A 26,146-nucleotide genomic window follows, 5' to 3' on the forward strand; every position below is an offset into this window, starting at 1 on the left:
GTCAAGTCCGGGTCAATCCTGACCTGAGCAGGTATCACCCAGACTCAAACCCAACCTGGATTTGGGTTTAGGTGTCCTATCCAAATAACTTGGTCCAAGCCCAAGTTAGGTCCAAGTAATTTAGATTCATACCCAATATGGCTCAGGTCAAGAAATTTGTTTTTAAAAATTTTATTTTAAATATTATTAGAAAAAGTTTATACAAGGTTGCAACATTAAAATGTAGAATTATGGATGCACCTCAAAAATCTACCAGAAAAGTTGTTTTAATATTGAAAAACCCTCTAATTGATCATCTAGACATTGAGATATATGAATATGAAAAAAAAAAGTTTTTTAGTCCAAAAAATAGTGCATCTTGCAACACATTATCTAGACTGTCAATTTTCAAGATTTTCATATATTTATAGATCTACAAGTAATTTTGGTGTAAAAAATTCTTAGGATTATCTAAAAATCTATTTTATATCTAATTATAAAATTTTAATCTCCAAAATTAGTTAAAAACAAGTAAACCTATAAATATATGAAAATCATGAAAATGGACGGTCTAGATAATATGTTGCAAGATGCACTATTTCTCGGATTCAAAGTCTTTTTTTTTTATATTCATACATCTCGATGTCGAGGTGATCAATTAGAGGGTTTTTCAATATTAAAACAACCTTTTCCGATTGATTTTTGAGGTGCATCTGTAATTCTACATTTTAAGGTTACAAACCGTATGTAAACTTTTTCCATACATATTTGATGGGGAAAATTTCGTATAGAATCCTAATTCCTCATATTATTTTATGGTAGACCTTCTTTTCATTTTTTTTCAAGCGGCTTAAAAAAATCCCTAAAAATTTCACCTTACGGATTTTTTTATACCGTTTGAAAGAAAAACATAAAGAAGGTCTACCATGAAATAATATGATGAATTAGAGTTCTATATGAAATTTTCCCTATTTATATTTTTTGTGTATTTCATAAAGGGTCGGTCGGGTCATCCTCGATCTAGCCCCACCCAACCGATCAAGTCCATGCCTAATCTATGACCCAAGTCAAGAACTGGACCCAACCTGCCGGGTCTAAACCTCGAACACGGAGCCGGACCCAGTTCGGGTCAACCTAACCCATTGCCACTCTCCTGGTGACTACGAGGGGCAGGGGAGAGAGAAGGGGTATAATGGTCTCCAAGGCGGATTTTCAACCTTTCCTAAACTGACAGGTGGCCTCCTACATGGAAACCACGTGGCACAACCAAAAGCCGACTAATCACAACCACCACGGATCGCCACGTGTGGCCATATCTCAAAAGCCGAGGCACATAAGCCTACACACTTCTGTGTTGTACTCTCAAACATACACACTCCTCACTTTCGCACGGTCATCCGTTAAACATACGGTAGCGATGAACTAATGTACTGAGCCGATGCATGATAAAGAAGCCTTTCTCCCAATAAGGTTATCTACAGCCATACGTTTACCAAATGAGTGGTTGATGTGTTGATTGTGTATTTTCAAGAATACACATGTCGTGTATGATACACATTCCTTTTTTGTTTTCGTCGATATAAAAGCGTTTTAATAGCTCCGTATTCTTTGTATCAGTGATTCATTCACTTTGTTCTGTGGTAAAAAGAATAATCGCTTTTATTATGTGATTCTCTAATTCTAGGGTTTTGATCTCGAGCTAGGGTTTCTTTTAATCAAGGGTTTTGAGAATTTCCTGAGAAGATCGGGTATCTGCAACTCTAGGATTTGAGGACTTGCTCTGCTGATCTGGTTTCTGCAAATTTAGGGTTTTGAGTTTTTCTTTGATGATCAGATCAGGTAACTGAAATTCTAGGGTTTATTAGTTTAAGATGATGATGGTTTGTCTTAGATTGAAGACCTCCGAGATCTGTTCCGTGGTTAATTACTCTATTTCTTTGGACTAGGGTTTGATAGATTTGAGCTCTGTATATGTTTGAAAAGTGGCAGTAACCGGGAACTGAAATTCACAGCTGGTGTTTCTGAATTACAGCAGATATTTCTATTTAGTGGAACGTTTTGGGATCTATTTATGTTAGCAAAATGAGATGACCCCATATTTTGAAGAGTTATAGCTAGGATTTCATTTCTTTATGAGGATCCCGAGTCCTGGTTTTTATTTTCCTGATCACTAGAATTTTGGAATTTTGATTAGAAGTCAGTAGATTTATGCTCTGAAAGTCTTGATAATATTGGAATTCATAGTTGGTAATTGAGACTTGATGGGAAATGATATCTGATGATGAACTTTAGGTGGTAATTTTTGTCTAGAATTCTAATAAAATCAGGCTCTTTCTTTCGATTTTCTCAACCTTATTGGTGTATTTTGGAATAATGGCTCAAGAAAGCAAGAAGAGAGATGCTGAAGATATGGGCCATGAGCCACCTAAAGGCCCGATTTTTTGTGCAAATAAGTGTGGTTTTTTTGGAAGCGCTTCAACAAACAATCTTTGCTCAAAGTGTTATAAGGATTTCTACCTAAAGCAATTGAAGGAGGATGAAAATATCACAGACAAGGTGATTCCTTGCTTGAATAATGAACCCAATGCAAAAGTCGATGCGGCCAACCTGCAAAATTCAGAAGATGGGAAGAAGAATAAGGGGGTAGTCGTTGATGGAACCTCTTCTGAAGAGCCACAAAAACAAGCTCCAAATCGTTGTCGTCTGTGCAGGAAACGTGTTGGATTAGCTGGATTTCGATGTCGATGTGGGGGACTGTTTTGCTCGACTCATCGATACTCTGATAAACACAATTGCTCATTCGATTACAGGGCTTCTGGCCAAGATGCAATTGCCAAGGCAAACCCAGTTGTCAAGGCCGAGAAGGTTGAAAAGATTTGAGGATAATGAGGCAAAAAATCCATATCATCATTTTTACTTTACCTTTGCTTTGAAATTCGTGAAGAAAAATATTCATGGGAATTTGGCTTTAAGTGGGCTCTTCTCTATGCTCTATAAAAAAGAATGCTATGCGTGGAACAGATGGCATGTGATCTCTTCACAGATTATTCATGTCTTATGATGCCATTATGTGGGTTACAGTCATAGATCTCCTTGATTGTTTGGTGTTGGCCATGTACAGTCTGATTTTCTCTATGAAGTGGGTCTCTTCTTATTGTTTTTGTCCATAGTTCTGGAGTCTCTTATGGAAATGCATTGTGGAAACAGTTTAATGATATCAATATTACTCTCTTTTTTGTGTTTTATTGTGATTATCTATCATGGAATGAATGTGGACTATGAAATTCTCTGTGGTTATCTGTGATGGAATGACTATTTATCATATATTCTTGACGGTATGCATCTCTGTGATGCATTTTCTCATTTTCTGCTGATGTTGATGTTCTGGACGATGTTTGCATCCTGCAAGTTGATGAACTGCTTTATTGGGTTGCTTTTGTTCAGCTGTTATCCTTTCTTTTCTTCTTTGATCAGTAGGCATGGAATTGAAGTGCTTCTGTTTTTTACAATAATTATTTTTGCAGTTAGCTTTTTGAGTTGAAGTGTTTCTTGTTCACGTGACTCTGCTGATCGGCCAAATCCTCTCCGAGTGAAGATGTTTCTTTAGAAAACTCTTCGGTTTCAGTTTACTCAATGGGCTTGAGTAAACAATATCTGTCCATTTTAATTCTAAAATAGTTGATACCAGATTGATGATAAGCCCCTATGTCCCTTCACCTAGAACAAGGTAATTCATCTGGATTTGGAAATTCTCTTGAGAACTGTGATAGGAAATCAGTACATCCCAGTGGCATTTGTAATTTTACAGGAACAGCCTGTCCACAAATGTGGCAACAATAGGACTTGAAAACTCTGCAGAGAAAGAGTTCTATGAACTGATCAGAAGAAAGAAGAAAAAGTGAAAAACCATCTTTTATTGTTTATTGTAGATGCTAAAACTTGAGTGCTTTTAATCTAGACTTATTTGAGTATATCATGGAGATGACGCACACTCAATTACACAAGAAACAATTGACTTGGCGTGAGCCAAAACTTATTTTCTCTACCTTATTTTTATGGTGAGGCTGTGTGACAGCTGCAGTGAAGAGATACTGAGCTATCTTCTCGGGCTTCATGCGCCCTTGTTCTGTCAACAATTCATCAAGAGGCCACTTTTCTATTGTTACAAACCCTAACTCTGATAGACATACTTCAGTATTTTATGCTTACAGGGCTCACATTCCAATAAGAAACTTACCAAAGCTATCTTGGAACAAAACATCAGGTGATGAAATAAGGAGGGAACAGGATAAGCCTAACTCATAAGGAAACTTAGGCAGGACGACCTTGACTCTTGAGTTAACATATAATGATATTCTAAAGCAAACATTACATGATCTTTGATGCATGGCATGACATTGGTATTGGTTTATGAAAATGCCTATGGCCTGGATTCAAGTTAAGAGCCTCTCTTAAAAATGGTGATACTGATTCTTTGTTCTCTACCTCGGTTCAGCATTCAAAATATTATGAAGATTTTAACTGGAAAAGCGGAGATTAGTGTCTGCGTTGATGGTGGGGGTAATTGAAGGTGGGTATCAGACCTGGGATGTTCTTTTCTATATCTATTTGTTCGACCGATTACTGCATTTCATTGAGCAAATTAGCTGGTAATGTAAGATCTTTAGCAGTGGCAGTGCAATAAAATGTGTGCATTATGCTTAATTTGGTGCTTTTGATTGAAAAAACATAAATAGTACAGATGTATTCTACCATAACTATTCTCATGATCCCACCACATTGTCATTGCTTAGCTATTGCCTACCGGACGATGACAGACCTAAACAGTCTTAGGACATGTTTGATTTCTGGACTTTTTGGAAGTGGGAGTTCCAATAACTCCCACTTCTGTGTTGTCGTCACCCCGTGGAAGCCGCAAGGTTGAAGTGCGGCATTCTACGGAGCTATTTTTTCACTGTAAAAAAGCTTCATTTTTAGAAGCAACCCCTTTTGCTGGAAGAGGCGGCTTCCGTGTCCCACTTCCAAAATGTTAAAAAAATCAAAACCTAGCTTCCATGTCCCAAATCCAAATGTTTAAAAAAAGCGAAACACGCCGTAACGGTTTTCTTTTCCTTTGTATTGTGGTATATACTTCTGCTTGTTTGGAATGTATATATTATTTACAATTCCTCGATTATGTAAAGATATTTATCCTATAATATCATGCACCTTCGAAGAAAGATTACATTCAAGATAAGTTTTAACCGAGTTTTATGTTTGCTGTTTACTTAATACAATTAAACTTTAATAAAGTTTTATGTTTGATGCTTACTGAATACAATTCACCCCATAGGATGTGATTGAGGTTCTCATTTTTTTTTAGACCGTGAAATCGCCAAATCCCCTTGTCACATTCATTGTCAATATCCAAACGTCTCAAAATACAGGTGCAAAGCTCCATTCAAGATCCTTATTTGAAAAAGATGCACATACAAATTCTCACAGATCAATAAACACATATAAGAGAGAGACCGATCACCAAACACATATAAGGGAGAGAGATATAAGAGAGACCGATCACCAAACACATATAAGAGAGAGAGAGAGCATAATAAGGAGCAAAGGCTGAAGAAGGGTCACATTATTACAGTTACTAATTTAGGAATTTGTTAGCAGGTGCCCTAAGCTAAGAAAACATTTTAAATAACAGAAAGTTGTTGGTAAGACATGTCCGTTCTGGTTTCAAAGATTTTAGGACCTGAAACACATCTTATCCATGAATTTAGAGCTAAAAAAATAAACGGATCTAATTCTCTTTGAAGAATCGAATGAACGGTTTTAAAAATGGGTAAAAAAAATATTATTAAAGCGCGACTTTTCAGGCTCATGATCGTGTTTGCCCGAGATGATATAAGGGTGGGGTCGGGTCGGGTCTACTCTGGGTCCGACCCAGAATCGGATCCGACTGGACCCGACCCAAAAATAAAAAATAAATATATTTAAGTATTATGTTAAATATATGTATGTATTATTTAAATACTATAATTAAAAGTATATTTATTTAAATATTATTTACTATTAGAGTCGAGTCCAGGTTGGGTCCGCATGGACCCAAACCCAAATAGTGTTCAGGTGCAATATTTGGACCTGAACCTTACCCACTAAATCCAATTTTTGGACCCAAACCTGGGCCTAAGTCTGGTCACAAGTCGGATCCGGATCCGAAGTTCAATGTCGTGGATGCAAAATCCATCGCTACGGAAGGTGGATCCACTTGAATAAGTGCGTCTGAAACTCCACCTTTCAGAAAATTGCAAGGTCACTTGAAGAGGTGCATCTGAGGACGCATCAAAACTCCACCCTTTTTAGAAAATTACAGGGTCACCGGTCTTAGGAGTTTTAGTTTAGGAAAAGAAATTGGTGAGTTGGCGGTTTTAGCCCAGCCCAAAAAACGTGGCACCCCAAATTTCGCTATACTTTGGATGATTTAGGACCCAAAAAATATGCTTACCATAATCTTAGCTCCCAACATCACAAAAATGGATTTGAAGCCCATTAATGGATTTGTAGTGTTTTAGAATAGCTTTTGGGTCGCTAATCTGAAAATAAATGCATCTTGAAATGCATCCTCATGCCAACGCTACCCTTTAATTTACTTTGGTGAAGCTAGGGGTGGAATTGGGTAGGGTCAACCTGAAATCCAAACTTTGGATTTAATGGGTTGAATGTAGGTCCACTTGATCTTGACGCGATCGAGGTTGGGTTTTTTAGTCCAAATAATATCAGATTGGATTGGGTCGGCCCTTGGTGGGTTTCAACCTGATCTAATCTGCCCTCGTGTATATTTGTATTTTTGCTTTTTATGTATAGACCTAAAAATGTGGGCCGGGCTTGGGTCAAATTGGCTTGGACTAGACCTAGGTCTGGGTCCAACTTATACCTAACCGGCTCAGGTCCTGGTTGGGGTCAACCTAGACCTAATCCAACCCATTCCCACCCCTAGGTCAAGTTTTATTGCAAAGTTCTCAAATCGCAATATTTTTAACATCCCACTCAATTTTTTGGGTCCAATTTCAAATAACCCATCGTTCTTTTGAAAATTGTAAAGCCCGTCACTTTGAAAATTGATTTTCCTTACAAATAATGAGGTATCAAATTAAAGTGTAAAATAAGGTCAAATAGATATAGGGGGTTAGGAGATAGTTTTTTTGAAAACTATTGCAGTTGGATACTTTTCTAGTATGTGGATCTATTGAGAAATGATACATCAAATTATGATGTACGGAACAATTTTCCCTACAAATACTTTTAAATAAAAATTAAAAATTATTTGTTTTGACAAGAAGTAAAGCTGGTGTTGTCTATACAAAGCAATCCCCATTCTCCAATCTAACAACGCCAGTGCCATTTTTGATGTCAAATGAAAGCCAGAAACCATTCACCCCAATCTTTTAGAGCGACGTATAGCTGCTCTCTCTCTCTACCGCCAGGGTTTCAGCGGTGTGGTCGGTTTTCTTCAGCTACAATGCGTATTAGGCAGCCTCTTGGGTCGGAAATACACCTCTCATCAATCTCTTCTTCGCCGCGACGGTCTTGGTAATGTGGTTCCTCGACTTCCTCTTGATATTGCATTCGGCAAAGCTCGAGGCCTGTGTGGAGAGGAATTCTCTTAAAATGGCAACCCCCGTATCGATAATCGCACTAACCATTGCATTCTAAACGTATTTGCTGATGAGTGTCCCTCCTCCCTTGAGGTGGGTGGTGTGGGTTGCTTGTGCTGTTATTGTGTTGAGTGCTGTGGGAACGAAGAAGTTCTAAATCAGATTTGAATACAATTCTAATACAGAGCAAAATCAGTTCAATTCGAATAAAAATCAAAACAGATGCCATGATTAGATTTGCAACAGGAAACAGCAAATATGGGATAACTGATCACAGATCAGATGAAAAATAGTGAATTTTTTCAAACATTCCAAGATTATATTACCTTGCAACACCAGCCAGTGGGTTGGCCATCTCCCATCAAACCAAAATACATGGCAGGGCCAATGAGCTCCCTGTTAAATCCTAAATTCATCCCACACAATGGGAACAATGTGCCCTTTGGGATAGGGTTGGCAACAGGTTGGGTATGGATCGGGTCCAGCCGGACCCAAACCCGAATAATATTCGAGTCCAGGTTTTGGACCTCGACCCAACCCGTCGGCCAAGAGTTGGACCCATACTGTCTCCATCAGGTCCTAGGTCTAGTCGGGTCCGTTGCTACCGTCTTTTTTTTACCTTCATATACTCATATTATTCACAATCACTCGCCTTTAAATTCGTTTAATAGCTAAAAATGACTTAGAGTTCTTATTGCATACCATCTTTAATACACCCAAACGAATAGGACTTGAAGAATTTTATCTCCAAAAGTTTAAGTTGTATGGTTCGGGTCCAACTGGACCAGGACCCAAATAGTGTTAGGGTCCAGGTTTTGGACCCAAACCCGACTCGACTGGTCCAAATGTTAGATCTAAACCCGGACCCGTATGGGTATACTCCGCAGGTCCTGGGTCGGATCCTGGGTCCATTGCTACTCCTACTTTGGATGGTAAGAACTGAATCCACTTATCTTCAAATCACAAAAAAGGGAAAAATTAGATCATGAGAGAGAAAACCAGCAATATCTATAAAACCATTCAACATATACATATTATAAGATGTGAATCTTCTGGTGGGAGAGAGAGACTATTTGTAAATAAACACAGTGAGAGAAACTCAATTCTCATCAAGACAGAGAGAAGAAAGAAATTGATAAACCAAATTATAATAAAAAACAGACATGAGAGGGGAGAGGGACCGGACTGCATCCAAAACCTTTAGAGTTGATCTACACACAAAGACAATTTGTATCTACACACACACAAAGACCCAATTTGCACAAAAAAAAGAGAGATCCAAATCCAAACTATATAACAAAGAAAACAGAGACACGATACGGAGAGAGAGGATCACTTGGAGAGAGAGAGAGAGAAGAGAGTTAGATCGACCCATTCCTCTGGGGGGCGTGCAGTCCATTGATCACCTCGTTCCGTCACTGCTATCTTCGGTCCTAGCACTCTCTGTAACGCTCCGGCCTAAGAAACCCATTCCCGCAGCATTCAACACAGTAATAGCACAAGCAACCCACACCACCCACGTCAAGGGAGGAGGGACACTCATCCACAAGCACGTTGAGAAAGCAACGGTTGGTGCGATTATCGATCCAAGGGTCGCCATTTTAAGAGAATTCCTCTCGACAACAGCCTCAGGCTTTGCCGAATGCTATGTCAAGAGGAAGTCGAGGAAGAAGAGATTGATGAGAGGCGTGTTTCCGGCCCGAGTGGCTGCGAAGTACGTATTGTAGCTGAAGAAAACCAACCCCGCCACTGAAAGCATGGCGGTAGAGAGAGAGGAGCTATACTTAGCTCTAAATGATTGAGGTGAACGGTTTCTGGCCTCCATTTGAGCTCAAAAATGGCGCCCGCCTTGTTAGAAGGGAGAAGGGGCGCTTTTTCCTTTTAATGGTAGAAATGTGGTTTCTATAAGGTTGCAACCTGACACGATCCAATTAAGGTGCAGCTCCAAATTTTATGATAATATATAATTTTGGTGTAAAATTTTTTTTGGATTATCTGAAAATCTATTCTCATATCTAATTATAAAATTTTAAACTTCAAATAAAATATTGAAATTAAGTAGATCTATAAACATATAAAATTCTTAAAAATTGACGGCCTAGATAATGTATTACGAGATGCAGTACTTTTGGGACTCAAAAAATAAAAAAATTCTCATATTCCTGCATCTCGATGTCGAGATGATCAACTAGAGGGATTTTCAACATTAAAACAACCATGGATTTTTGAGGTGCATTTGTAATCCTACATTTTTAAGTTGCAACCTTATATAAACTTTTTCCAAGATTAAAATGCCCTGACAAACAATACATAAAAAGGAATGGTTTCCATGGCGCCAGCCCGCATATTGTTGGCAATAAATATATTTTTAAATATAATTTGATACTAATTTTTATAGAATATATAATCTTTAATATGGAGATCATGAATATGAAAAAAAAAAAATTTAAAAACTAAAAATAATAATTATATTAAAAAACATTTGGACAGTTTATTTCCATTGTTTTTAGATGGACCACCTATTTGCATCCATCTTTAAGATGGATGCTTTACAACTTCGGACCGCATATTGTAGAAATGCGGTCCAACCCACATGAAACAATTTTCTTACATAAAATATTGGATCTTTGGTGTATGGGAAAGTATAGAATGAAATCATTTACTTTTGATATAAGGTCATATTGATCTTGACCATTGGATGTGAAATTGGGTGGCTGCAATTAGTCCATTGATCAAGTTCAAACTTCAAAAGAAACTTTCTCGAACTTTGCGGCACATCCAAGCTATCAAACTTCACATTAAATGGTTGAGGAGTTGTCACCACCTTGTATCAAAAGTAAATGGTCTCATTATATACAATCCCTTTGTATATTTTGGTTAACTTTTTGTAGGGCACGACAAGTCTTTACACGAAAGGTTGTACAGCATAACAAAATCCTTAAAAAGAATATGATGGTAAAATCTATTTGACCCATCAAAAAAGCTATCTCCTAACTCCCAAAATTGCAAATACTCCTCTGAGAATAAATAAAGCATCATCTTAAAACTCACCAAGAACTGTGGTTCTGGTGTTAGCAAACTTTTAAATTGATCATCTCAGTGGTGACTATTAGCTCTAATATTAGTATATATTATAACACATATCTATACTGTCTGGTTCACCCCAAAAATGAGTGTCACATATCCTTTTCAATCGATCATCTTGGTTGTGACTGTTATTGTTGTGGTAAAAAATAGGATTTCAAGCTCTAAAATTAGTGTATATTATAACACATCATCTAGACTGTCCAGTTCGCCTTAAAAATAAGTGTCACGGATCTGTAAGATCTTTATCATTTTTTGAGGTTCAAATTTTATAGTTAATGTTGGAAATTTATTTTAGAGCCATCATGGAGATTTCCGATACCCAAAGTGCTTTCCGGATAAGGATTCGATGAAAAGGTTTACTTTATTTTTTTTAAAGCCTAAGCCTTATAAAAATTGTATTGTTTTTTCAAATACTGTTTACCTCTTTTATACAAAGAGGTCACAATCACTTTTGTCTATTAACTTTGAAATCGAAAGGCTTAAAACTTATTTTATTTATCAAGCTCAAAGTCCCAAAATTTAACATTTGATAACTAGAATTAGTTGTGACATTCTTACTCCAATGTTATAACAGTCTTACTGTAAGCAATCAATTTTTATAATCTGAAATTTTGTAACTTTTTTGCATTTCCTTAATTTGAATTTTTAAAAAAAATTGAATTTTGAGTCTTTAAATGCTAGATCTGATTGTCTAGCATGGAATATCTAGAAGGCCATTCTGGAAGCATGAATCGACAAATTTTTCATTCTCCTCAATTGAGCTTCGATGTGAAGTTTTGAAAAAAATGATTCGAAAGTTTTAATGTCGGGTGTGGCTTGCGTAAGGTTGCAAGCTTAAACAATCGAATTAAGACACACCCCTAAATTTTATCATAACACCAAATTTTGGTGTCAAAAGTTTTTAAGGTAGTTTGAAAATCTATTTTTATTTCTGATTATAAAATTTTAAACTTTAAAAATGGTTCAAATCAAATAGATCTATAAACATACAAAAATCTTGAAAATGGACAGTCTAGATAATGCATTAAAAGATGTACTATTTTAGAACTCGAAATCTTTTTTTTTTTTTGTCATATTCATACATCATGATCAATTAGTAGGGTTTTCAACATTAAAGCAGCTTTTTATGATGGATTCATTTTAAAGTTCCAACCTTGCATAAATTTTTTTCCTTTAAATGTCATATGATTGGGCATAGTGATTTGTGCACATGATTAAATGTATAATTTAATCCTGCAGGATTGCCATATGTGTTTTCCGCTATTAAAAACCGAATAGTAGGTTTACCAATCTTAAAAATGGGACTGGATTCTAAATTTGAAAATTGGCTAGTCTCCGTTTCAACCAATGGTCTAAAAAACGGATCGGTGGCCTAGATCAGACACCCCAAAAACTCATCCAGATCAGTGAATCGGCGATTCGGATCAGGAATCGACTGAATCTGTCGAATTAAGCTTTAAAAAAAATCTAAAAAAAATATTAAAAGTCATTATAAATGTTGTTTTTTAGGAATTAATAAGAAATCGGGGTACTACATTATTATTGTTCATTTTTTTCATCAATATGTGAATATTGGGATATTTTTTCTCTGTATGAACTTATTTTAACCATTAAATTACATCACACAAAATAAAAATAATGGAACTATCATGGATGAAGTATATAATCATACATGGACTACAATAAATAATGGTTTTTTGATAATAACCTTTTAGTTTTTTTTGACAAAAACCTTTTATTTTTTTATAAGAAATATTTGTCGCATTAAATTTTTTTTGTTTTTAGCAACAAACTTTTTTTTGACAAAAAATACTTGTTGTATTATTATTTTTTTATAGAACTTTTTTTTTTTTGACAATAACCTTTCATTTGTTTGATAAGAAAAAAATTTGATAAAAAAAAAGAAAAAAACAACGTTTCCTCCAGAGAGGGGATTCAAACCAACATCCTCCACACGAGGAACGTATGTGAGGGGATTCACTAGTATGCCACATGCAACTTAGTGATATTAGAAGTGTAAACAAAATAGTATAATATATCAATGTTTCAAGTTAATACTTTTTCACATTATCCCACATCGAAAAGGTAAAAAGAAATGTTAGTGAATAAATACTTCTTCGTACCCAACGAGTTTAGCGTGTGCAAGGTAATGAGAGCCACGTGGCGAGGTGTGTACCCTGAAATTTAACAAATATGCCCATGACCTATCTTACCCTGAAATTTACAAAAATGCCCATGACCTATCTTACCCTAAAATTTACAAAAATAGCCATGACCTATCTTACCCTGAAATTTACAAAAATGCCCATGACAATCCACACTGTTGAAGAATCGGGCGGACAAAAATGCCCATGACAATGCACACTGCCCAAAAAATCGGGCGGGTTATGACATCATGAATCGAAGAATTGGGAGATTCATGACGTCATATGGCGATTTACACCATGGAATCGTCGGTCCTTCTCTAGAACCGGGCGATTCCCGGTATTTTACTAGAACCGGCACCGGTGTGCCAGCTCTCGAGTCGAACCGGGTGAGTCCCGTTCGACTCACCAACTTTTGAATCACTGGTTTCAACAGTTCAAAGTGTTATAATCATGCCTATCAAATAAGAAAAGTCCTTAGTTAACGAAAGTCCTTAGTTAACAACGCTACATCTCAAGTTCAATTCCTACTACTGAACTACCAAAATAAATAAATAAATAAATAAATAATAACTAATATGATTCAACCGGCAGTTAAGGGTGGCAATGACCCCAAACAAGACCCGAGACCCGACAACCAGACAGAACCCTAGTCCAAGTATGGGTCCAAAAATTGGACCCCACGGGTTGGGTCCAGTTCCAAACCTTGGACGCAAACACTATTGGGGTTCGAGTTTAGGTTCGGGTCCGGGTCCATGTATGCCCGACCCAAATAGTGTTAATATTTAATATATAATATTTAAATAATATTTACATAATATAACTATATATTTTTAGTTATAATATTTAAGTAATATATATTTAATATAATATTTCAATATTTTTTTTTTATTTTTGGATTGGATCCAATCGAGTCCGGGTCCCATAAAGTTTTTCCAGTCTCGCTCCAGGAGGACCCCGGCCCGACCCATTGTGAGTTCCAATAAAGTCAAGCTTTTATAATAGCAAAACGGGTTGTGGTAGAACCCCCACACCTTAATATCTAGTTTCCATTCCCGCTGACACAACTCTCTATTAACACTTTCAAAACAAAAAAAAAAAAAACTCCTAAACTATTTGAAAAAGGTAGGGCCTATCTTCCCTCCTGAATTACACCAAAAAAAATAAATAAAACTTTTATAACATTGTCTAAGGTCCCGTTTGGATTGCCCAACAACTTCTTCAAGTGGTTATTTGGAGAAAGTGTTTCAGAGTTTCCAGCACTTTTGAAGGAAATAAGGAGGATAAAAGACAAGACATTAAACATAGTAGGGCGGACCAAGCTCCTTGTTTTTCCACTCCTAGTTGGGGCAGAGGAAATAATTGCACCATTCCTTAATAGGCGATCCGCCTCAAAGGGTTCTAAATAAGGGTGTTGATTAAAAAAACGGGAAATTTATGAAACAATTAAAAAGCTGAATTGCTTTGCATTTCATCAAAAGCACGATTAGAAAAATTTCAGAACATAAAAGGAAAATTATTTCGTGCCGCAGGGACTGCATTTTTACATTTGCAGACCGCGAGATATAAAGCCTTCATCTTTAAGATGGATACAAATAGGTGGTCCATCTTAAAATAACTGAAACTAACTGTCCAAATGTTTTTTAAATAGAATTATTATTTCTATTTTTCAAAATTTATTTCTATTTTCATATTCATGATCTCCACGTTAGACATTACATGTCAGTAAAAATTAAGTCCAAAAATCCATCTCAAAGATAGATTTTTAAGAGGTGACTCATTTCTACGTGGACTCATAGAAATGGTGTTTACTTTTATTAGAATGACATAATGATGTTTTATTTAAGAGGCGATCATTATCAACATCGTCAAAGTCTTTTCTTAAATAATTGTGGTATGTTGTTTTATTTAAAAGACAATTTGAAATTTGATCAGAATAGTTACTAGCTATTTGAAATTAGATTAAAACACACAGGGAGACATAGTTTTGATAAATTCTCCAAAAGAAAATAAAGCTTTCTTATTTCATAAGAGATAGTTAAGAAGAAAAACAACGGCACATATACAATGCTCACGTCGGAGCAGACAATCCAGTTACTGCCTCAAGCAAAAGAACCGTTTATGAAGATTTCTGCTATCTGAACTTTTTCGGACTCAATATAGAATTGCAAGATGAGCATTTTAATTAAAGGGAAAATATATAATGAAATCATTTGCCTTTTGTTATAAGGTGGTCACAGTTAATCTTGATCGTTGGAACTAAAATTAGGTGACTGCATTTATTTTACTAACCAAGCTCAAAATTCAAAATAAAATTTTTTCGAACTTTATGACACGCTTAAGCTATCAGATTTCACATTGGATGATTATAAGTAGAGCAATAAATTTTAGATCTTACCCGCCAAAATTTGAACAATGCTAGGGAGTTCAAATTAATCCGAGATGCATATTCAAGTATTTCTATTTGAGATTAGTCGCTAAGTGGGTGTAGGGGTGGCACTCGAGTATGTCCAAAAAATTGGACTCGGAAGGTCGCGTCTAGGTCCAAATCTTGGACCCAAACACTATTCGAGTCAGGGTTCAAGTCCAAATGGATCCGGATCCAAATCTTGGACCCGAACATTATTCGGGTCCGAGTTCGGATTCAAGTCCGGCTGGGTCCGGGTCCAGTACTCACACTATATTTTTTTATCCAAGTCCTGTGAATTCGGGTCTAGCTCCAAGTCCTGGCCCCATATCATTTTTCAGATCCAGGTTTGGGTCCGACCTGACCTAGACCCAACTGGACCCTTCGCCACCCCTAAGTGGGTGCCATCCTCAAAATTTAAAACCTCTTAGTACTTTTAGCCTGATGTTGCACGAGGCAACGAATGTACAATTTCCTCGTACAAAAGCATATGATATTTTTATATAGGAAAATTTACGTAAGGTTGCAATCTTATTTGTAGAAATAAAGAAGCAGTAATTCACCCCATATATTTTTATTTGGACGATATAGATTTGACACTATCTTAACAAGCATATCTCCTCTTGATATTGTCTCAAAGACATCAATACCATCCAACAAAGATAATAGACGGCGTAGAACATCAAACACATAAAATTTCCAGTATTTTACAAACCGCAACCTTTCATAAAAGAGATTTCCTCTCTCTTTAGGGATACTATTCTTGGTAGAATAATTGCTTTTTGTTGATGTATCAAAAGGTACCCAACCATCTAACTGGGAGTTTTCTTTCCCACAAATAACATGTAGGCAATGTTTGTAAAAGACCATTTGCCGTGGCGTGCAATTTTAATAAGTTACCCATGTTCTTCTTTTCATGCCTCAGAGTAACAAAGGAAGAGGTTTTTGGCAAATGTTAAACAAAGGGGTTGTGTATTATAAGACCATTCACTAAAGAAAGAGACCATTCACTTTTTTTGTACAGTGAGGCCGCGATTATTCTTAGCAATTGGATGTGACATATGACAAATTGAAGTATGTAACAAATATTCAAAAAAAAATTATTTTAGACTTTGTGCTTGATTGTATATCATAGGAAAAATTACTTTCTAAGCAACCTACTCTCAACAAAGTTTTTTTTTTTACAACTTTTACCTCAAATTGAACATTTCTAACAAATACTCACAAGTCAAAAAAATCATATTTTTTTGACGAAAATGCCAATAGTATCGGACCGCATATGCCCAAAGTGTCGGACCATCCCTATTTCATGTCAGACCACATGCTTTCTAAAAGCCCAAAGTGTCGGACCGCCTCCATTTTGTGCCAATTTAAAAACCCCATGTTATAAAACCAGCCAAATCAATTTTATATAAAAAATAAAAATTATGCAAGAAAATTACAAGGAAGCACACACCCAAGCAAGTTAGATGAGCATAGATTTTTACAAGGGAATCCATAAACCACAATATGTTATCCGTGTTCGGTTTATGGGGCCTTTAAAGGTTTTATGAGTATGTAATGCAAAACATTTACTATAATAGAACATAAACTCAGTAGGAGTGTGGTCCCTCGAAGACCATACTAAGCAAATGATATTTGCAGATACCGGACTGTGCTTGACTTTCTAAGCCAGTCGGTTGGAAAACTGAAGGTACCTAGGCATAAAAAATAAACTGAGAAATGTTTTTGAGTTAGCCCTTGATAAGGTCGGAGCTTTTGCCTAGATGAGTGAGCCGAGGGACTGTGTGACCCTTGCGTGTGATGGTAGGCCTACAGAGACGGGAGCCAAAACCGCATCCATGTTCCATCACACGGCATGTATATAGATAGATCGTTCGGGAAAGCTAGATATTCACATTTTGGTGAAGCATATGTATGTGAGAGAGATACCCCTATGCGCCATAGAGCTGTGGTCGCATCAGGTCATGGTGACCTTGACTTGTCTCTAGGGGAGGACCTGTAATCCACAGACTGGGATTTCTACTCCTTGGCTCATCGACCAGACTTTGGTGACCCACTAATGAGCCTCTGCTTAGACTGTGGGTCATGGGAAACACTGAGTCGGTTCGACAAAGCAAGTGTGGTCTGTAATCCACACTTGATGGTGGAGTACCTGTGATCGTTGATTGAATTCCTGAACTTCCCATTATATTAATTTAATTGTGTTGATTTTATTATTAAATTATTTTAGATTTATTTGAATTTTAATAAGTCATTTGATATTTTAATTTTTATTTTTAAACTTATAAAAATGAAGTTATTAATTTACAAAGTTATAATGTTTTAAAATTTATTTTGTTTAAATTTTAAAATAATTATTAAAAAAAATACATGGCTGCCCATAGTGCACATGGGCCCACCATGTGGGTATTAGATGGGGCCCCACGTACCATACATGGGTGGCACGCCCACCCTTGGAGACCTTCTCTTGTTGCGTTGTCTTCAAGTTTATTAAATATGGTAACTATATCTTGTAGCACATGGTCAAATATTGTTTAAGAAAATATTGACCATATCTTATCTTGATTATTGAAGCAATATCTTAACTTGATATTATTAAAATATTCTTATGAAAAATATGAGATGGAATATGCAATAAAGGGTGATAATAGTTCATGCACTTTTCATAATGTTGATGACCTATCTATGAAATGGATGACTCATATCTCTCACCCCACAAATCACATTGATCAACGGTCCATATTCAATCTCAAGAAAGAGGTAAACTATGGGAAACCCTAAAGAAACCCTAGATTTAAATTTCACTATAAATAGTGGTGTTCTCCCCCATCTAAACGCACCTTTCTTTCTTCCATAAACTCTCTCTTCCCTAAGGTCCACGCCCCTCTCTCTCTCTACTCTCAAATTTTCTCTCTCTACTCTCTCTCTCTCCTAAAAAGACCCTTCTCTCTCTACTCTCTCTCCCCTAAAAAGAAATTTTCTCTCTCTACTCTCTCTCCCCTAAAAAGACCCTAAGGGGCACGCCCCACTATAGAGACTCTCTCTCTCATGATCTAATCTAAGGGTTGGAAAAATTAGGGTTTGAATCTAATTATTTTGAAGTTAGGGTTTTGTAGAGATTTAAGGGTGGTTACCTAGTTTGACCGAAATTAGTTTTTTCGATTCGAGATTGAAGCTAGACCGCTGATCCCGTGCCATTGGATGTGGTGATGACTCGGTGTGGGGTGTAAAAAGCCCGGTTGAAGTAATCTCCGACATCTTTTCTTTTAATTGTTTGTTCTTTTATTTTATATTCTCAAGCACAATATTAGGTTGTATGAAGGGCATCAAGTAGTTGAGATTTATTTTATTGATGTGTTATTTACTTTTGGAATTTCTATTGTTTGTAATAAGACCATCTATGAGTGATCTTGCCCTTAAAATTATAAGGGGCGATTATTTTTTAAAAAAAACTTATATTTCCTCGACGATTACATATGTCTTTCTTTCGATCCGATCCTCCCAGAGAACATTTGAATGTCCCTGTTCGAGCCCACTTCATTTAATCTTCAATGTCCATAAGCAGGAAGCCTGAAACAGAAGGCGGATAGCCTTTGGAATCCTATATACCAAATTCATTTGAAGAATGTACTGGACAAATGGAAAATATCTACGAGAATGGGGTTCGGTCATGGAGGTAGAACTACTTGATCTAAGGTTTCATTATCATCTAACGCCTTTAAAAACCACTAATGAATTAGAAAACGGGTAGGAACTCGTCATTTCCAATGAATTACGCAAAAAAAAAAAAGATATCCTCCGGGTAAATGTATTAAGATATTCATTTGGGCATGGATTGATGGACAGATGGTGGGCACCTTTTGGCAACAGCGGAAATTGCCCTCCGACGAAAATTGTAATTACCCTTTTAAAGCGGGGAATAGTATTTGGGGGCGATTTTGGCCCCCCGAAACATTAGAGTATTTCTATTGTGCCCAAAAACTGGTTTTTTAGCTCAAAATTGATTATTATTTTTTAGCGTCGAATTCGAATTCAAAGTTCTTGATTTCTTACGAAACTGAAAAGCATCCAACCCGGAACTTTTTGGGGATTAAAGTGGATGTTAAGAGAGCTTTTGGCAATCGAAACTTATCCAAGCCTATTTCGATTGGTTTTCAAAAGGTTAGTAAATTTAATTTTCTATGTTTAGGATTTCATATTTTTTTTGAGTTTTTTGTTCTGCTTTTTTATCATTTTCTTGTGTTTATTTTTTAGGTTAGGCTCTACATTTACGATGAAACTTCATTTGTTTTTTATTTTTATTTTTTTTCTTTAGGGTTTGCTATATTATAGTATATATTCGGCTATGTTTGGCTAGGTTTCAAATCAATGATGCAATTTTGAAAAGTTATAATTAGCTACATTTGGTTTTGTTTCTAATTTACGATGCAAATTTGAAAATATTCTCTATGTTTGGCTATACTTTTAAGAACTGTTTGAACTTTGAGCTTTGAACTTTGAAGAAATGTTGGAATATGCTAACTTCATAGAAATATTAGAAATTCTAATTTATAACTTTTGAACTTTGAATAAATGTTTGAAATGCTAATAGATGTAAATTTTGACTTTCTATTTTGGCTTAAATAGCTAATGTCTCATTAATGTAAATTTATTTTTATTTCTTTTTATTGTGGCTTAAAAATGGCTAATGGATGTAAAACTTCGAGCAATTTCAAAGTTCTGGTCTTTTATACATATAAATCTTAGTTTTAAATGTAAATTTTTAACAAAGGTAAACAGGTTTGAAATTTGAAACCCCCGCCTTTCTGCACCACAGTGGCTGCCCAGGTCATTGGACAGCCACCCCCTTCTTCTCAAACATTGATGACGGGTGTAAATTTGACATTATCTTAAACGAAGTGCCACTGTTGACCCTTTTTTTTTTTCTGAAAAAGTGTCAAAATCTGCACTTCCCAACAAGAATAGATTGTGTAGAATCTAAGCTTGATACAAACTGTATATGTAAATATAGACATCACAAAATCATAAATGGAATCAAGAGCCAGCGAGGGAGCAAGAGCTAGGAGGCATATTCCCATAGGTCAACTTCAGTATTAGATTGCGTTGTTGAATTGCTCATGATAACTGAAAAAATACAAGAACTAGCCTTCATCCACATCAACAACGAAACAATACCACTACACAGCCAAGTTAATCAGAGTATTGTTCTTACGAGAAAGCGAAAGATTATAACTCTCAACAATGCCAATTAAGAGAGATGATTATTGCTAGTGTCATTTGTGCATGGATGAAAGCACTTTTAACATAAGCATGGTACAACACAGAATTCAAAACTGCAACCAGAAGACCTCATCCAACTCCAACATCAATAAAATTATCTTGTGTAAAGCAAGAGTGTATTTCAATAGCAATGACTGAAATTAGCAATTAAATACCATCAAAATTCCAGCAAGTACATTACAAGCAAAAAGGGAGAAATTCACCAACAACCAGTTCTGGGGCTAATAATATTAAGCACCTATGCGAAGTTCATAGGAAACTCTGAGCTTGTCAAGAAGATGGAGACAGGGTTACCAGGAGATGGAGGATTCTGTCTAAGCAGAGATACATGTGGCCCAGCTCTACTACAAGAAGCTTCATCAGAGGCAGATAGCACTTCCACATGATCTAGACCCAACTGTCTCTTAATCAATTCAGAGTTCTCATGAAGAACCTCAACTTCACGAAAAGGAAGCTCCAAATCAAGGGCTTGGATCCCAACAGTTTGAGCCTCACCCTTCTTATACCTCAAGAATGGCATGCAAAGCTTCTGGGTTTGCTTGAAATTCTCAATTTGCCCAACTGGGCTAGTCTTTAAAGCACTGAGAATCTCTTCATCAGGAGCAAAACTAAGGCTCACCTGATCAAACTTACTCTGAAGTATTCTCAAGCATTCCTCCTTCCATCCCTCATATCTTTCAGCCACATAAATTAACCCTATGGTTGGCTTCTCTTCATTGGAGATGGAGGGCCCGCCCTTTTTGGGTTTTTTCGAGCCCGAAACTTGTTTTTGAAGGAGCTTCCTCATTGAGGCAGTGGAATCTTGCAAATATTTGTTAGCACGTTTCAGAGTGAGATCAGGCGCACCAGCTTCTGGCCACCCTGCCTTCACCGCAAAGCCAACCTTCTTTAAGAGATCTTTCCACACATACTCACCATAGTGGGGGCAAATTGGTGTAATAAGCCTTGTTTGAACATCCATAAATCGCAAAATCAAGTCCCTGTTCATTCCCCCAACTCCACAAGAGAATCGATACTCATCTCTCGCAGCTTGGAGGTCATAAAAACCCGTCTTGAGAGCTTCCCTAAACATCAAAGCATCATAGCTTTGCTCAGCTGCCTGAATGGCGATGTTTATTTCATTAGCAAAGACTCTATCAGCATAAGTAGAAGGCGGTCCCTCTCTTAAGGCTGGTAGAGAAGCCAATACTTCTTCCATCCATGCTATCTCTTTAGTCAGGCGTAAAATAGCAGCATTCGCGGTTTCAAAGACAAAATTGGCATCGTCCATGCCATCTCCTGCATCAGCTAGAGAAAACCTAGTGGCATCAGTGGAGAATTCTTCAATGGCCTGACGCAAGGTTCTAAAGTTTCCAGTTGATTTTGACATCTTCTCGGAGTTAAGCATGATCATGCCATTGCACCTAAAGGCTCGAGGCCAATATTTCTTAGGCCACATGGCAGTGTGCACGTAGACTGAGAAGGTCAGATGGTTTTGAATAAGGTCTTTCCCCGAAACTCTAAGATCAAATGGATACCAGTACTCGAATTCTTGCCTCATCTTTTTGAGAAGATGGGGAGGGATATTGGTCTTTGGGTGCTTTTCTCCACCAAAAACGAAGTCCCAAACCTCATCAGTCATTTGGTCAGGCTTAATTAGAGAATGGTTCTTACCAAAAATGTCCCCATCTTGCAAGAAATGAGAGACAGTGTAAAAGGCCATGTAAATAGTTGAATCTGACAAGGATTCAACGATGAACTGTGGATCCCAAGGGATGTGGGTCCCAAGCCCAAAAGAGCGAGAGCAAGCCCATTGTTCAAGCCATCCCAAGGTGTGCTCGAAACCATGCCTAGTCTCATCAGAGTAGAGCTCCATGCTAGCCAAACACTCTTCAGCTTTCGCTTTCCACTCTTTCTCTCCATAAATGATATACCACTGATCAGTTAAGGCCACCACACACTCATCACCGGACCTTGACATAACCTTCTTCTCAGGCTCACTATACATAACTGCCTGGCCACTCTCCAAAACCTTGCTCTTTATCAGAGGCTTCACTTCCTGGACCTTTCTCCCCTTGAAGTCCCCAACAAGCATGGTCCCTTCTGTGAATCCCTTCAAATAAGTGAGCTTCTTTGCCTCAGCAAGCTTCTCTTTATCATTTTGGCTCTTTATTTTGAGGTCAGCGCATACTTTCTCTGCAGAAATGTCACCAAATTCCGGTATATTTATCACAGGCAACACTTCGAAAGGTAACACCCACTCATCCTTGACCCCATATTTGGACCTCAAAAGTGGCTTTGATTTCAGATCTTGAAGGGCCATATAATCATCTGGTGAATCACTAGGTACACTGGTTACCACCCCTGTGCCCTTATCAGTAAGAATTGTCAACATGGGCAGAGTGTATATAACTTTGTTTGAGCTGAGGGGGGACTTAAGGGGCAAACCAATTAAATCCTGGCCAGTTAGCTCAACTAAGCAAGTGGGCTTTTGGGGGACCCTAGAGAGATTCTGATAAGCAAGATTCAGAGCGGCTCTCTCGGTGACAATGAACACATCTGTTTCATTTATCTCGAAAGCCCCATATTTTCCTTCAGGCAAGACCCAGCAATTTGTTTGGGCATACATGGTTTCGGGCCTAAGAGTTGCAGCTGCCAAAAAGACGTTCTTCCCCTCTAAAACTTTCAATTTTCCAGTATATGGAGGGATCACCTCCATTTTTATCAAAGTATAATCTTGGGGTTGAACCCCCTCACCAGAGGCCCGATCATGGTCGGCACATGGCTGGCCATCTCTAGGAGAGAAGACAGTGTATCTCACATCTTTCACAATTTTCCCCATGTTTTTGAGCTTCCTCATTTGCCACTGAATAAACGAATCGTAATATGGGTTCATATCAGTGGTTATGAATGTTCGACGCCAGTCAGCTCCCAAGCCAAAGGATTTGAGATCTTCAATAGCGAGAGGGGGAAAGTAAGTGAGCCAGTGATATGGGTCCCTAAACTCTGCAATTTCACTGTCTGATAAACCGAAACTCCTCATGATCTCCCATTGATACTTCTCTCCACCACTTTTCGAAGTTGCCTTCGATTTCTTGCTCTTAAACTTATCAGGTGCCCCCAAATTCGCATCCCCCTCTCCTTGGGGCTCCTGTGCCTCAACCATGCTTTCTTTCTCTTCTTCAGGGCCAGGAAATACAGGTGGATTCCCAAACTGTTCGATCTCCCGATTGAGCTTATCAGCAGAAGCCTTAATGGGCATCCCAGTACAGTGAAAAGCAAATGGGAGAAGAACATTCCGACCCCTCAGTCGATGATAAGCACTTGCGAATTCGAGTTTAGACAGAGAAAACGCATGGCCCAAGTGAAGGTAACCATTCATGTAAGGGTAAGGGAAGTTACCATAGAATCTCTCTCCTGGTTCAGGGGGTTTTTCATACGATTCAGCAGCAAAAACTTTACTTTCTTCCCATCTCTTTTGGACCTCAGCTTGTATCTTTAGGAGTTGGTCTCTTCTTGCAAAGCTTCTTCCAGTCTCTGCGCCAGCAGTGGGGGCCATTTCCTTGCTGAAAAACCAGAGGAAAAAGTATGAGCTTTCTCTAACAGAACTACTCCATAGAAAGTGCATATGCAGGAACAGAGAAACAAAACGAAATGAAGCAAATAAAGGAGGTTTTCCTTGATGGTGAGAGAAAGAGAGAATTAAAAAAAATGGGGTTTTATCATGTGCGGAATGGATTAATCCAGACGCAGAGAAAACTTGGAGAGAAATAGAGAAATTAAGATTTGAGAGAGGACAAGATCTAACAGAGAAACGAGAGAGAGAGAGAGAGAGAGACAGTGAGTGAAATCTAGAGAGAGAGAGAGAGAGAGAGAGCATACCTGTAAGAACAAAAGCCCAATCGAGAAACAATGGTTGTCGAGAGAGGTGAACGCTTATTAAAGCGAGAGAGAATCGATGCCAGGTTTTACATTCCCGGGGGAGAAGATGGCTTTGCCCACAAGCGAACAGTTTCAGCGTTGTGGATTTCAACTTTGACTCTCTCTCTCTAAAACCTCTTCGGCCAGCGTTCTAGGTTTTAGGGTTTCAGGAGCCCGTAGGATTGAAAGGAAACAAGGACGTGATATTAATGAAAATGGTTTCAAAATAAGTAGAGCCTTTCCCACTTACTTCTCGAAAACCGCAATTCAAAGAGTTAGAAAAATTTTACATCGCCCGAACATTGTGATCGTTAAAAAGGCGTAAGGGTAGAATCAGATGCGGTCCCATTAATCTTCACCATTGGATGTGAAATGGGTTGGCTGCAATTATTCCATCGACCACTCAAGCTTCAAAATAAAATTTTTTGAACTTTGTAACACATCCAAACTATCAAATTTCACATTAGATTATTGTAAATAATTGTGACCATTTTATATTAAAAGTATACGATTTCATTATATACAATCCCTAAAATAATAGGATTTTAAGTGTTAAAAATAATGTATATTGTAACAATTTATCTAGACCATTCATTTTGCCTTAAAAGTAAACGTTCATAAATCCATAAGATTTGTATCTTTCTTTTTTTTAGTTTTGAATTTTATTACTAGCATTAGAAATTGATTTTAGAGCCATTAGGAAAATTTCCATTGTCGAAAATGCTTCATGGATAAAGATTCGAGCTGAGGTTTTATTTTGTTTTCATAAAACCTAAGCCTTATAGAAACCTCATCCTAAAAATAAAGCCCAAATTATTTATTTTCACTTAAAAATTTATTTATGTACTATTTTTTTTTTAGTTTCAAATTTCATTGTCGGTGTTGAAAATTGATTTAAAGCTATCATAAAAATTATAGTTGCCGAAAGTACTTTACCAATGAGAATTTGAGTGGAGGATTTAGTTTGGTTTTTATAAAGCCTAAGCCTTATGAAACCTCATCCTTTTGAAAATATCCCAATCACAAATTGATTTTTGACAAAAGGAAAATTGTTTCATGTGGAACAACATTTCTACAATATGCGATCCACATGTATATAGCATACATCTTAAAATGGATATAACTAGGCCGTCTATCTAAAAACAAGTGTAACTAACCGTCCAAATGTTTTCTTAATATAATTAGTATTTTTAATTTTCGAAAAAAAATACATGTTTCATATTCATGATCTCCATATTAAAAATTATATATTATCCAAAAATTAGGATCAAATTATATTTAAAAAATATATTTATCGCTAAGCTTACATTTATACAATATGCGGGTTGGCGGCATAGAAACCGTGTCCTTTTCAAAATCTACTTTTTTCACATTTTTTGGATTTTTTTAATTATTTGCAAATTTTTTTTTTGGCTTGAACAATACTCGGCTCAATTCAGGCTGGGTTCACTCGGGCTGAGTACTAGAGGCCCCGGCATGAGTCGTTCAATGGAAATTATGGGAGAATTCAAAGTCCAATTTTTTTTAAAAAAAAAAATAGACTCCAACGATTTTAAGTTGATTCCCAAAATTTTATAGAAAAATCTCTCTCAAATAGGCCTTGCTCCTTGTGGAGTATATATGCAGTATGCTCCTACAAGAGCATATCCTACATGCTGGTTTCCAGGAAAAAAAAAAGAAGAGCTGCCATCCAGCGCCTATTGCAT

At 37.0% G+C, this 26,146-nt stretch overlaps 2 protein-coding genes across 2 annotated transcripts; one reads left to right on the plus strand and one right to left on the minus strand.

Moving 5' to 3' along the window:
• Positions 1–1,671: 1,671 nt before the first annotated feature.
• On the plus strand, positions 1,672–3,224 carry LOC18432030 (zinc finger A20 and AN1 domain-containing stress-associated protein 9). The gene has a single exon (XM_011624234.3). It carries the CDS (start codon positions 2,353–2,355, stop codon positions 2,857–2,859), a length of 507 nt encoding a protein of 168 aa, XP_011622536.1. The 5' UTR covers positions 1,672–2,352; the 3' UTR covers positions 2,860–3,224.
• Positions 3,225–20,639: 17,415 nt separating this feature from the next.
• LOC18432028 (ATP binding/leucine-tRNA ligases/aminoacyl-tRNA ligase) lies at positions 20,640–24,640 on the minus strand. The gene is made up of 2 exons (XM_006842138.4): positions 24,402–24,640; positions 20,640–24,085 (listed from the first exon to the last, which is right to left on the minus strand). The coding sequence occupies exon 2, from the start codon at positions 24,076–24,078 to the stop codon at positions 20,779–20,781; it is 3,300 nt and encodes a 1,099-aa protein (XP_006842201.1). The 5' UTR covers positions 24,079–24,085; positions 24,402–24,640; the 3' UTR covers positions 20,640–20,778.
• Positions 24,641–26,146: the final 1,506 nt, after the last annotated feature.

The sequence above is a fragment of the Amborella trichopoda genome, chromosome 5, assembly GCF_054954075.1.
Source record: "Amborella trichopoda isolate Santa Cruz 75 chromosome 5, AtrichopodaSantaCruz75HAP2 v2.0, whole genome shotgun sequence".
Lineage (NCBI taxonomy): Eukaryota > Viridiplantae > Streptophyta > Magnoliopsida > Amborellales > Amborellaceae > Amborella > Amborella trichopoda.